Below are 11193 nucleotides of genomic sequence, written 5' to 3'. Positions count from 1 at the left end.
GCGATTCTCCTGCCTCAGCCTCCCAAGTAGCTGGGATTACAGGCATGTGCCATCATGCCTGGCTAATTTTGTATTTTTAGTAGAGACAGGGCTTTAACATGTTGTCCAGGCTGGTCTCGAACTCCTGACCTTAGGCGATCCACCCACCTCAGCCTCCCAGGGTGCTGGGATTACAGGCGTGCACCACCGCGCCCAACCATAACATATGCTCTGTGACCTTGCTACTCAAATATGGCCCAGAGACCAGTATCATCAGCATTATCTCCTAGGAGCTTATTAGTGCAGAATCTCAGGCCCCACTTTAGACCTGATGAGTCAAGATCTGCATTGTTTACAGAAAGCACTGCTCCATTGATAACTAAATATACTGCTTTTACCTATATGTTTGTGCTTCACCCTGCTTCAGAAAAAAAATTTAAACCTGTAAGTAAGAAGAGCTTGTTAGTTTAAATAAATCTGATTGTGGGAAAGGGAAATGGTCCTTATTGATACCTTCCTTGTCCTGCAACACAAAGGCTTCTGGGTGAAGAAGCTGAGACCAGGCCTGGTGCCTTTGCCCTCTTTTCTTTAAGAACGGAGATTTCTTCTACCTGGTCTTGGAAACCAGGAAGGATATAGGCCACATCTTAGTAAAATGGCTTGTAGTGCTTTTTGAACTCACTTTTTGTGTCCTCCTCTTCTTCTTTTTTTGGTGGGGGGGAATGTTGGGGGACAGAGTCTTGCTCTGTCACCTAGGCTGGATTGCAGTGGTGTGGTCTTGGCTCACTGCAACCTCTATCTCCCAGGTTCAAGTGATTCTGATACCTCAGTCTCCCAAGTAGCTGGGATTACAGGCGTCCCTGGGCCACCACGCACGGCTAATTTTTGTATTTTTAGTGGAGATGGGGTTTCCCCATGTTGACCAGGGTGGTCTCAAACTCCTTGCCTCAGGTGATCCGCCTGCCTCGGCCTCCCAAAGTGCTGAGATTACAGGCGTGATTCTCTGTGCCCGGCATTTCTCTTCTAATAGTATTATTTCTTCCACATGTTAGAGTATCTTCTTGTGTTTTAACTTGCTCAGTAATACACCTAACTGATTTTGTTTTGAGAAGTTCAGTATTAGCTTTTTAAGTTTTTGTTTGTTTATAGAATATCAAAACAGTATCAAAACTGTTTGAAAGGTCAATGTACATCTGTAGCAGAACTGCTTACTCTTTCCCTTGTCTTCTCTCTCTCTGTGTATATACATTGTTTATAGTTGTATTTAGTATACATGAAGTTTTGTGCCCTTTTTACTCCTCTCTGTATAAACTTTCTGTGCTGCAACAATGTGAATTACATTCAGGTTGTTTCCAGTTTTTTTTTTTTTTACTCAGCTCTAACGAACAAAAATCAGCCAGGCAGAACAAAAATCAGCCAGGCATTGTGGCACGTGCCTGTAATCCCAGCTACTTGGGAGACTGAGGCAAGGTTGTAAATAAATAAATTATCTTTGGTTGTTTTATATTTTTCTTAAGAATATATTTCCAGGCGGGTATGGTGGCTCACACCTGTAATCCCAGCACTTTGGGAGCCTGAGACGGGCGGATCACGAGGTCAGGAGATCAGGACCATCCTGGCTAACACGGTGAAACTCTATCTCTACTAAAAATACAAAAACAAAAAATTAGCCAGGCGTGGTGGTGGGTACCTGTAGTCCTAGCTACTTCGGAGGCACCTGTAGTCCCAGCTACTTCGGAGGCTGAGGTGGGAGAATGGCGTGAACCCAGGAAGTGGAGCTTGCAGTGAGCCGAGATCATGCCACTGCACTCCAGCCTGGGTGACAGAACGAGACTGCATCTCAAAAAAAAAAAAAAAAAAAGAATATATTTCCAGACAAGAGTTCATAGTCAGTTCTTGTTATTCACAGTAGTTGTGTTTTATAAAGTCATTGTGAACACTGAACTGGTGAATTCATTGCCCCTGTGGAAAATACAGGCTAGGATTCCTACAAGCTTCTGGTTCCAACATTCTTGTCAACTGATGAATTCATAATCATGTTTTATGTGTGTTTCTGTTTAAAGACACCTTACTTCATGTAGTTGATTCATTAACATTAAACTCATAGCCAACAGCACTATAACTCAGCCTCAATGAAATGTATCTAATGTAGTATTTTATCTGAAAGGCATATCACAGCCTTTTTGCACTTAGGAACATGAGGCAGCATTTCAGCACTATGTTTGGGGGCTGTTTTAAACAGCAAAATCAACAAGCACAAAAATGCAAAAACTGTGGCACTAAATAGACCATTTAAAGGACCCTTTTTATGGTATGATAGCTGGAACAGGAAAAGCATTGCTTCATTTGAGAGCATGAGAGTTGGGCGACTGCAGTTTGTAGCTGTTCTACCTCCTGCACATGAAGGACCATGGAAGCACTGCAAGTATCGATTTGGGGATTATAAATAAATTTTAGCATGTTAGGTGAATTTGCAAATATGGAATCTGAAAATAATGAAGATTGACTGTCGGATCAAAGGCTAGGAAGTGTTTGACTTTAGATTTTAATTCACAAGTAGTCATAACAATTATACTAGGTACTAATAGTGCTCAGAATAAAGATGTCTAAAGTGCCTGGTACATGGGAAACATCTAATAAATGTTCATATTAGCCACGCATGGCGGTATGCAATTACTGTAGTCCCAGCTACTCGGGAGGCTGAGCTGGGAGGATCCCTTGAGCCCAGGAGGTCGAGGCTGCAGTGAGCTGTGATTGCACCACTGTACTCCAACCTGGGTAACAGAATGAGACCCTGACTCAAAAAAAAAAAAATTTGCTGGTTTATAATATGGTACCTACCTATTATCATCTTGATTTTTTTTTTTTTTTAATTCCTGAAAACATGGACATTTTTGATTATGGGCTACTTTTATTTTTCTCACATAAAATGTCTTTTACCCTTTGACCTACTTAGATATTTATGTTATTCATATCTGTAATGGAGATCTTTATATATATTAGAATTAGTAACTTTTTCTTATATTTAATATAAGAACTTTTTTCTCTTATCTATTCTTTTGTTAAATTTTTATTCAGTTCATTGTTATTTAGTGGAATTGATGGATCTTCTTTGTAATTTCTGCATTTACTTTGGTTTTGGTATTTTAATCTTCCTGAGGTTGAGATATAACTCGTATGGTTCTCAGAAGTTATTTCCAAGTAATTTACTACTAATAAATTTTTTTTTCTTTCCTTTTTTTTTGAGACAGGGTCTTGCTCTGTCACCAGGCTGGAGTGCGGTAGCGTGATCTTGGCTCACTGCAACCTCCACCTCCCGAGTTCAAGTGATTCTTCTGCCTCAGCCTCCCGAGTAGTTGGGACTACAGGCACACGCCACCATGCCTGGCTAATTTTTGTATGTTTGTAGAGATGGAGTTTCACCATGTTGAGCAAACTGGTTTCAAACTCCTGACCTCAAGTAATCTGCCCACCTCGGCCTCCCAAAGTTTTGGGATTACAGGCGTGAGCCACCAGGCCCGGCCTGCTACTGATAATTAAGCTAAAATACTAAAATTTACTAATTAACTATATGTGTATGTATTCATAAGTATATTAATAATAGTTCTGTAGTAATGTCATCAACACTCAATCATATTTCAGTGTATTTTTCTTGAGCTAGGCTGCCAAGGACTGTTCATAACTCTGAGCTTCTGTTTTGTGCATCTGTTTGTTCATTTTACTTGAGTTGTTGATGGGTCCTAGTTTTTCACTTAGTAGGTCTCAGTTCATATTTTGTTACCTTAATATGTATAACACAGAAAGACTGATTTAGGGATTTTTCTTACTTTAATACTTTAGGTCATATATCAGTTATGTGCGTGCTCTGATACGTCTGGCCCTACTATGAGGTACTTGAGAACCAGCCAGGATTTCTTATTTTCCCAGTTGCAATATCTACCATTTTCTAACAAAGGTAGGCCATTATTTTCACTTATTATAAGAACACATTTGTAATTCCATGTTGTTATTTTATTTATACAATATTTGGGGGAATTCTGTTCTAATTCAGATACTTCAGCTTTTTTGTTTTTTTAGGTTCCTTTTGTAATTTCTGCTCAAAGAAGCAAGATATTTTAACTGCTGGAAAAAACTTATTTAAATATAGCCTGTCAAGGATGGAATTTGATTCTCTTATGGCAAATAAAATTTAAAGATTGTGTTGAAGGGATAAGAAAATTAATGGGAATTTAAAGATTTTGAATGAAAATTGTTTTACAGAGATTTCTGATTTTCTCTTCCCAGGCTGTTTAAAAGAAAAAAATATCCTGATATACTTTCGTTTCTTGTGTTTGTATTGAAACCAATTCAGGTCTTGAAATGAAAAGTTGAAAACTAATTATGGTAGAAAACAGTTTAAACTTAGTTTATTGACATGACTAACAATTATTCCAGGCTAATGAAGTGTTATCAGGATTCTACTTTATTTTCTTTTTGACCAACTTTTAACAGTTTTCTGAATTCAAATTATATTCAGACAGTCTTGGTCTATTGAGTTTTTTTAAAAGTTTAGCTTGTATCATCTTTATGTTTTAGGAAATTGGGGCTCACACATGCCATAAACAAATTTCTATTACTAGTAATTGTCAGCATCTAATTTACCTTTTAGCATAATGGTGTTAGACCTCTGAGAGCTATCTAATGGCAAGAGGTTTTTCACTTTATTTTCATTAAGTGTCTTATTTTTAGTTCTGTGATTTTGTTTATATAAGAAGCTTTTAGAAACCCTCTTTTTACACCTAACTAATTAAAAATAAAAATTAACATCTTACCTATTATGGTATGTGTTTTATAAAACTTCATTTAGCTTTGCCTGAAATTATTATTAGTATTACTGTTATTTGGTTAATTTTATGTTTATGCTATCACAGTTTAGGGTTTCAATGTCAAGCATATTAAAATAGTATTGGATTAGAAAACTCTTATTGTGGGACCAGGCATGGTGGCTCACGCCTGTAATCCCAGTGCTTAGGTAGGCTGAGACAGGAGGATCACTGAGGCCAGGAGTTCAAGTACAGCCTGGGCAATAGAGTGAGACCCTGTCTCAACAATAAAACATAAATAAATAAAAATAAAAACTACTGTATAAGTGATTCTCAGCCTTAATTAAATGTTAAACCACATCCTTAATTGAGGTATTATAAAATCATGCAATTTAAGTTTAATTTTTCTTAAGTATTTGTTTTGTGAAATCAAAACCAAACTATGATAGCTTTTGAGTTATGTATTTGAAAATTACTTTAAAATATTGTTTTGTATATCAGTGTCAAAAAACGATAGACTCAGGATCTTTGTGAAATTAAAATCAGTAATGAAAACTTGATTCTCTTTTACTCTTCATTTACTTTAGCTCATCTTTCATAGATTTATACTAGCTTATTTTTTCTTCCTTGGTATCTTTTTTTTTCTCTTGTAATTTTACAGATGAGAAATTTTATGTTGCTGAGTTTCATAAATTACTGACTTTGTTACATGGGAAATATCTGTTGAATTACAGAATTTAAGTCTGTTTTGATACTGTGTTATTACTCTGGGAAACAAAATTTGCATGTTTAAATTCTAGAATATGAAATATCTATGCTGAACCAGATGTCATGGCTTATGAAAACCGCCTCAATAGAACTAAGGGTAACCTCTCTGAATCGTCAGCGGTCACATACCCAGAGGCTCCTACACCTCTTACTAGATGACATGCCAGTGAAACCGTACTCAGGTGATTATTGGTATTTGTTTTATTGTGCTGGTGACTAGTTGTTGTGAAGACAAACACAAATGTGAAGCTTGTGCTTAGTATGTGACTATAAACCAAAACTATCTTCTCACTTTTAGAATTTTTTTTTCTTAAAACACAAAAATTTTAACTCATCTTATGATTGACATTTATTATTATTTTAAGCATCCACAGGACACTGTAGTCATACCGGTATTACATACAGAATTGTCAGTGGAGTTTGTCATACTGAGCCAGCATGACCTAAGCTATTTCAATATGTATTATTCATGCAAATTAAGTATAAACTTTTAAAATCATCTCATTGGCATGATTGGATCTTGCCGTTTTTGAGAATCTGATTATTCTCTTTACAATAGTGAAGTGGATTCCATAGGGACAGAAAGAATTAGATGAATGTTGGTAGTAAGTCCTCATCAATCTTTGCATTTTAATTATCCATTTGCACAGGGCTGTTTGATGCAGAAACAATGACCTAGAAATAAAATACCTTATGTTTGTTGTTTCCAAATAAATGTAGTTTTAAGACTATGTTCTTCTTTTTCTGATTCAATATTATTGATGTTCCAACAGATGGTGAAGGAGGAATGGAAGATGAAAACAGGTCTGTTTCTGGGTTCCTTCACTTTGACACTGCTACGAAAGGTAATCCCCTTTGAATTTGTAATAAATTTATTTTATAGACATACATTAAATTGCTTAAAACTTCAAGGGATTATTATGCCTGTGCCTGCAAACTCTGAACTGGTATAGAAAAGCTATATAAAGGATTATTTGCCACCTGAAAATTTTTTTATAAAAGGATTATACAACAGGAAAGAAAATATTTTTGTTAATGGATGTATCAGAAATAAAATCAAATTTAGATTCCAATACAGTTTTCAGTTTCTTGACTATTTTATGCTGTTTCTGAAAATAGCACTTCTTTGAAAATCAACTGAATATGATGGTTTGCCCTTCTTTTCGATGTCCCAAGTAAAATCAAATTACTTTTTGTTATTTCTAGTACGTCGAAAAATTCTAAATATTCTTGACTCGATTGACTTCAGTCAGGAGATCCCTGAGCCTTTGCAGTTGGATTTTTTTGATCGGACCCAGATTGAACAAGTTATTGCTAACTGTGAACACAAGAATTTACGGGGACAGACAGTCTGCAATGTCAAGGTGAGAGTTGCTTTAAAGTACATATCTGCAGTGTCAAGTGGCTCAGACCTTAAGTCATCAGTAACAAATAGAACCATACAGGTTTTCTTTCTGATAGAGACATTGGTTTACTAGTTTATAGGAAGGACTGTGGTTTTTGTAAAATATCCCTGAAATAAATCTTAATGTATCACACTAACTTCTTGAAAGGGGATACTTAATATTTTGGTCTGGAAAGTGGACGTTGCTCTTGTTAGGTTATATATAAAGGTATCTGACGCCTTTCCCTTTAGGGCAGTTTATGATAATTGCTAGGTGTTATTGTTCTACCAGTGTCTGAAATGTCTTATTTTTCTTTCTTTTCCTAATTATCCAGCTTCTTCATAGGGTTCTTGTAGCTGAAGTAAATGCCCTTCAGGGTATGGCAGCCATAGGACAGAGACCTCTACTCATGGAGGTAAGCTCTATTGAGTATGTGTTTGTTTCAACCTTTTAACTACTTAGGTTGCTGGTGAAAAGACTAAAATAGTATATTAACGTGTAGTTTGCTAATTAGTAAGCTACCTAAAAATTAAACATTTAGGGAGTCTTTCACTTTTGACTTTATAACTTTTATAAGCTGAACTATCTGGTATGCTGAAATAAATAACACCTTTTCTGCTAGACTAGTTAAGGATTTGCAGCCTGACCATATTTTGTATTATACCTCACTTGGTCCCCGTCAGTGAGAGAAGAGGGTCATTTGTCATCACAAGTGGAAAGTTATAGGTAAGAGGTCAGGTGGAAAGAACCACATGCATGGAGACATAGCTGGCCAGGCCAAAGCAAGAGGCAAAGAAATAAAAGAGATGTCAGGGAAACATGCCATTGAACTTGGAGTTTAGATAATTCTAGTGCTCTAGAGTAAGCAAGTATAAGTAGATAGGTACAAGGAGAAAGAAGATAGTGTCAAAAAATACAAATTTATCTATGCCACCTCTGTCCCCTACCTTTCATGCACATACACACACGCACATATACACCTTATATATTAGTATTTTTTATAGCCCTGGCTACTGAAATAATATGAAAAGATATCTGCTTCCTGGCATGCATGTAGTAGGTTTCCAAATAGATATTTTCTGAGTAACTGACAGATAACTGATCTTATTTTCCTGTTTAACCTTGTGATTCCATTCCTGTGGCTTTAGGAAATCAGCACTGTACTTCAGTATGTGGTAGGAAGAAATAAATTGCTGCAGTGTCTTCATGCAAAACGTCACGCTCTGGAGTCGTGGAGGCAACTGGTAGAAATTATACTGACAGCTTGTCCCCAGGACCTCATTCAGGCAGAGGATCGACAACTGATTATTCGTGATATTTTACAAGACGTGCATGATAAGGTGACATACTTCCTAAATTACTTTATACTGCTGAACAAATATGTATCATTTAAATGAATAAATTTTGGCACCCCAATTATTTTCCATTTTTGATTAGGAATAAAATAGAATTGCACAATACCAACATTAAGACTTTCCTTGAGAAAGGGATTAATTCTGTAAAGTAGTGACTGTCAACCAGAGTGTGTGTCCGAATTATCTAGGGAGCTTTGTAAAAGTTCACATGGACAGAGCCCACCCCAGACCTACTGAATGTAATGGTGAGACCATTTATGTGAATTTCAAAAAGAAAACCTCCTTAGGGAATTCTGATAGGAATCCCTTCTGGTTAAGAACACCCATTACCTAGCATCATATTTAAATTTCTCTGTATATATTAGATTTTTTTCTTTCTTTTCTTTTTTCTTTTTTTTTTTTTGACTAATTTCTGTATTCCATTCTTATATTGTTATCATAGTTGACAAGCTAAATATATATAAAACTTGTTAATGGGCTGTATGCAGTGATTCATGCCTGTAATCCCAGAACTTTGAGAGGCCAAGGTGGGAGGATCGCTTGAGCCTAGGAGTTTGAGACCAATCTCCTGAGGTGGGAAGACCACCTGAGCCCAGGAGGTCAAGGCTGAAGTGAGCTGAGATTATGCTACTGCACTCCAGCCTGGGTGACAGAGTGGGACCCTAAGTTAAAAAAAAAAAAAAGCTGTGAAACTTGTTAATGATTATAGCTGAAAGCAGGATTCTCACTCTAATTTGCCCTTGTCCTTTAAGATACTGGATGATGAAGCAGCGCAGGAGTTAATGCCTGTAGTCGCCGGGGCAGTGTTCACACTGACTGCTCACCTGAGCCAGGCCGTCCTCACCGAACAGAAGCAAACATCAGTCTTGGGACCAGCAGATGCCCATTACGCTTTCATGCTTGATAGTTCCTTCACCTCACCTCCTCCAGAAGAGAACCCATTAGTGGGTTTTGCTTCTATTGGAGATTCTTCACTTTACATCATATTGAAGAAACTGTTAGACTTCATTTTGAAGACAGGTTTTTTTCATCTAAAATTTCTATAAATTCTATCCGTTGTATTTGTTTTAACTTTAATTGAGAAAAGATTTTCGTTTGACATCTTCCTAATCTCCCTAGGTGGTGGATTCCAGCGAGTGAGGACTCACTTGTATGGCTCTCTGCTTTATTACTTACAGATTGCCCAGAGACCTGATGAGCCAGACACCTTAGAAGCAGGTAGAATGAGATCAATTCCTAATCTTTTCTGGATTGGGAGATGGTTACTTTAAACTGAAAAAAAAAAAAAAATCACTTCTCCATCTTTTGACTAATCACAACTGTAATAAATGAGTGTTGGTGTCATTTTTTAAAGCATTTACTCAAAAGTTGAGGGAGAATGTTTCGTTTTTAAGAATTATGAAGTAATACTTGAATACTGCTTTTAAAAAAACCTTCAAATAATACTTTAGGTTTATATACTTCTGTAACTCCCTCACTTGCCTCAAGTCCCACTGAGCAGTATGCTCTACATAGAATGGCCCAACGTCTTTCTTTCCTTTGTGCTACATCAGAGTACATATCTAGTTGATTCTTTTAAAATATCTCTTCCTGGCGTGGTGGCTCACGCCTGTAATCCTAGCACTTTGGGAGACCGAGGCCGGTGGATCACCTGAGGTCAGGAGTTCGAGACCAGCTTGGCCAACATCATGAAGCCCCATCTCTACTAAAAATCAAAAAATTAGCGGCCACGGTGGCTGGCATCTGTAATCCCAGCTACTTGGGAGGCTGAAGCAGGAGAATCGCTTGAACCCAGGAGGCGGAGGTTGCCCAGATCATGCCACTGCACTCCAGCCTGGGCAACAAGAGTGAAACTCTGTCTCAAAAAAAAAAAAAAAAAAAAGCCACAAAAGTCTTTGTTATTCCATGATATGGATGAAACACTTATTTAGCCATTTTCCTTATTCATAGGCATTTCAATTGTTTCTAAATTTTTATTACAAAAATGCTACATCAATTTTTTTTATATGCCTATATTTCTCAGAAAGGATGCTGCTTAATGGTAGAATTTCCATGTGAAAAAGTATGTACTTTTATTTTAATAGATGCAAATGAATGACCTTCTCCAGTATAAACTCATCAATAGTATACATGTATCTTTTTGTACTAGTGAGGTTTTCTTTGGATAAATTGCAAGAAGTGGAATTTCTTGGTCAAAAGTTAGGCATATTTAAAATATTGCTAAATGGCTGCTTTCTAAATATAGTTAGCATTTTTAATTGAGACTAATCTTAAGACATGAAAATGTTATTAAGTGTTCAACAGATCAGTATATAATGCTTTATATACTTTATAGACATTTGATGTTCGATCAAGTCATTCAGAGTTATTCTGCTATTTGTTAAGTTGTCAGAGCACCTTCTGATAATGGACTTTCTTTGCACTCTTCACCTTTGTGAGTGTTATTTTGTATAGACTGTTAAAAACCACTGTGTACGTAAGGTTCAATTGATCTCATTATTCTTATGGTGGTTGTGTCTTATGCCATACATAGTACCTGAGAAGGTAGTAATAGCCAAATGGTAGATTTATAGGCATGTAGCACCCACATAAATAATGCATGAGAATATTTGTAAGGTGAGGAAAAATGACAGAATAGTTCAGAGAAGTTTTTTTAAGCAAACACAAGCTTCTTTTAAGAAAAGAGATAGTGATGGGATTTCTCCACTCCCAGCACCTCCCACATTGTTCTTTTGTGTGTGTGTGTGTGTGTGTGTTTTAACATTCCATTTGGTTGAATTGGCCAAGTCACCACTTAACCACTAGGTGGGGCTCTACAATAGGCATTTTATAAGAAGTCATCGAGATGCCAGTTTAAAAACTGCTGCTATGTAGTAGTTGGAAAAATGAGATTAGTTTCTTTTT

General features: G+C 36.6%; 1 protein-coding gene across 1 annotated transcript in view; it reads left to right on the top strand.

The window, feature by feature from the left end:
• Positions 1 to 11193, top strand: part of NUP205 (nucleoporin 205kDa) — a 92807-nt gene that overhangs the window by 53229 nt on the left and 28385 nt on the right. The window contains exons 23-30 of the mRNA XM_012000119.1: positions 3820 to 3934; positions 5582 to 5731; positions 6323 to 6394; positions 6756 to 6913; positions 7269 to 7349; positions 8083 to 8274; positions 9042 to 9309; positions 9409 to 9507. Of these exons, the coding sequence (XP_011855509.1) occupies positions 3820 to 3934; positions 5582 to 5731; positions 6323 to 6394; positions 6756 to 6913; positions 7269 to 7349; positions 8083 to 8274; positions 9042 to 9309; positions 9409 to 9507 (1135 nt within the window). The remainder of the gene's footprint in view (positions 1 to 3819; positions 3935 to 5581; positions 5732 to 6322; positions 6395 to 6755; positions 6914 to 7268; positions 7350 to 8082; positions 8275 to 9041; positions 9310 to 9408; positions 9508 to 11193) is intronic.

The sequence above is a fragment of the Mandrillus leucophaeus genome, unplaced genomic scaffold, assembly GCF_000951045.1.
Source record: "Mandrillus leucophaeus isolate KB7577 unplaced genomic scaffold, Mleu.le_1.0 Scaffold619, whole genome shotgun sequence".
Taxonomy (NCBI): domain Eukaryota; kingdom Metazoa; phylum Chordata; class Mammalia; order Primates; family Cercopithecidae; genus Mandrillus; species Mandrillus leucophaeus.
This window is presented reverse-complemented; position numbering and strand designations above follow the sequence as displayed.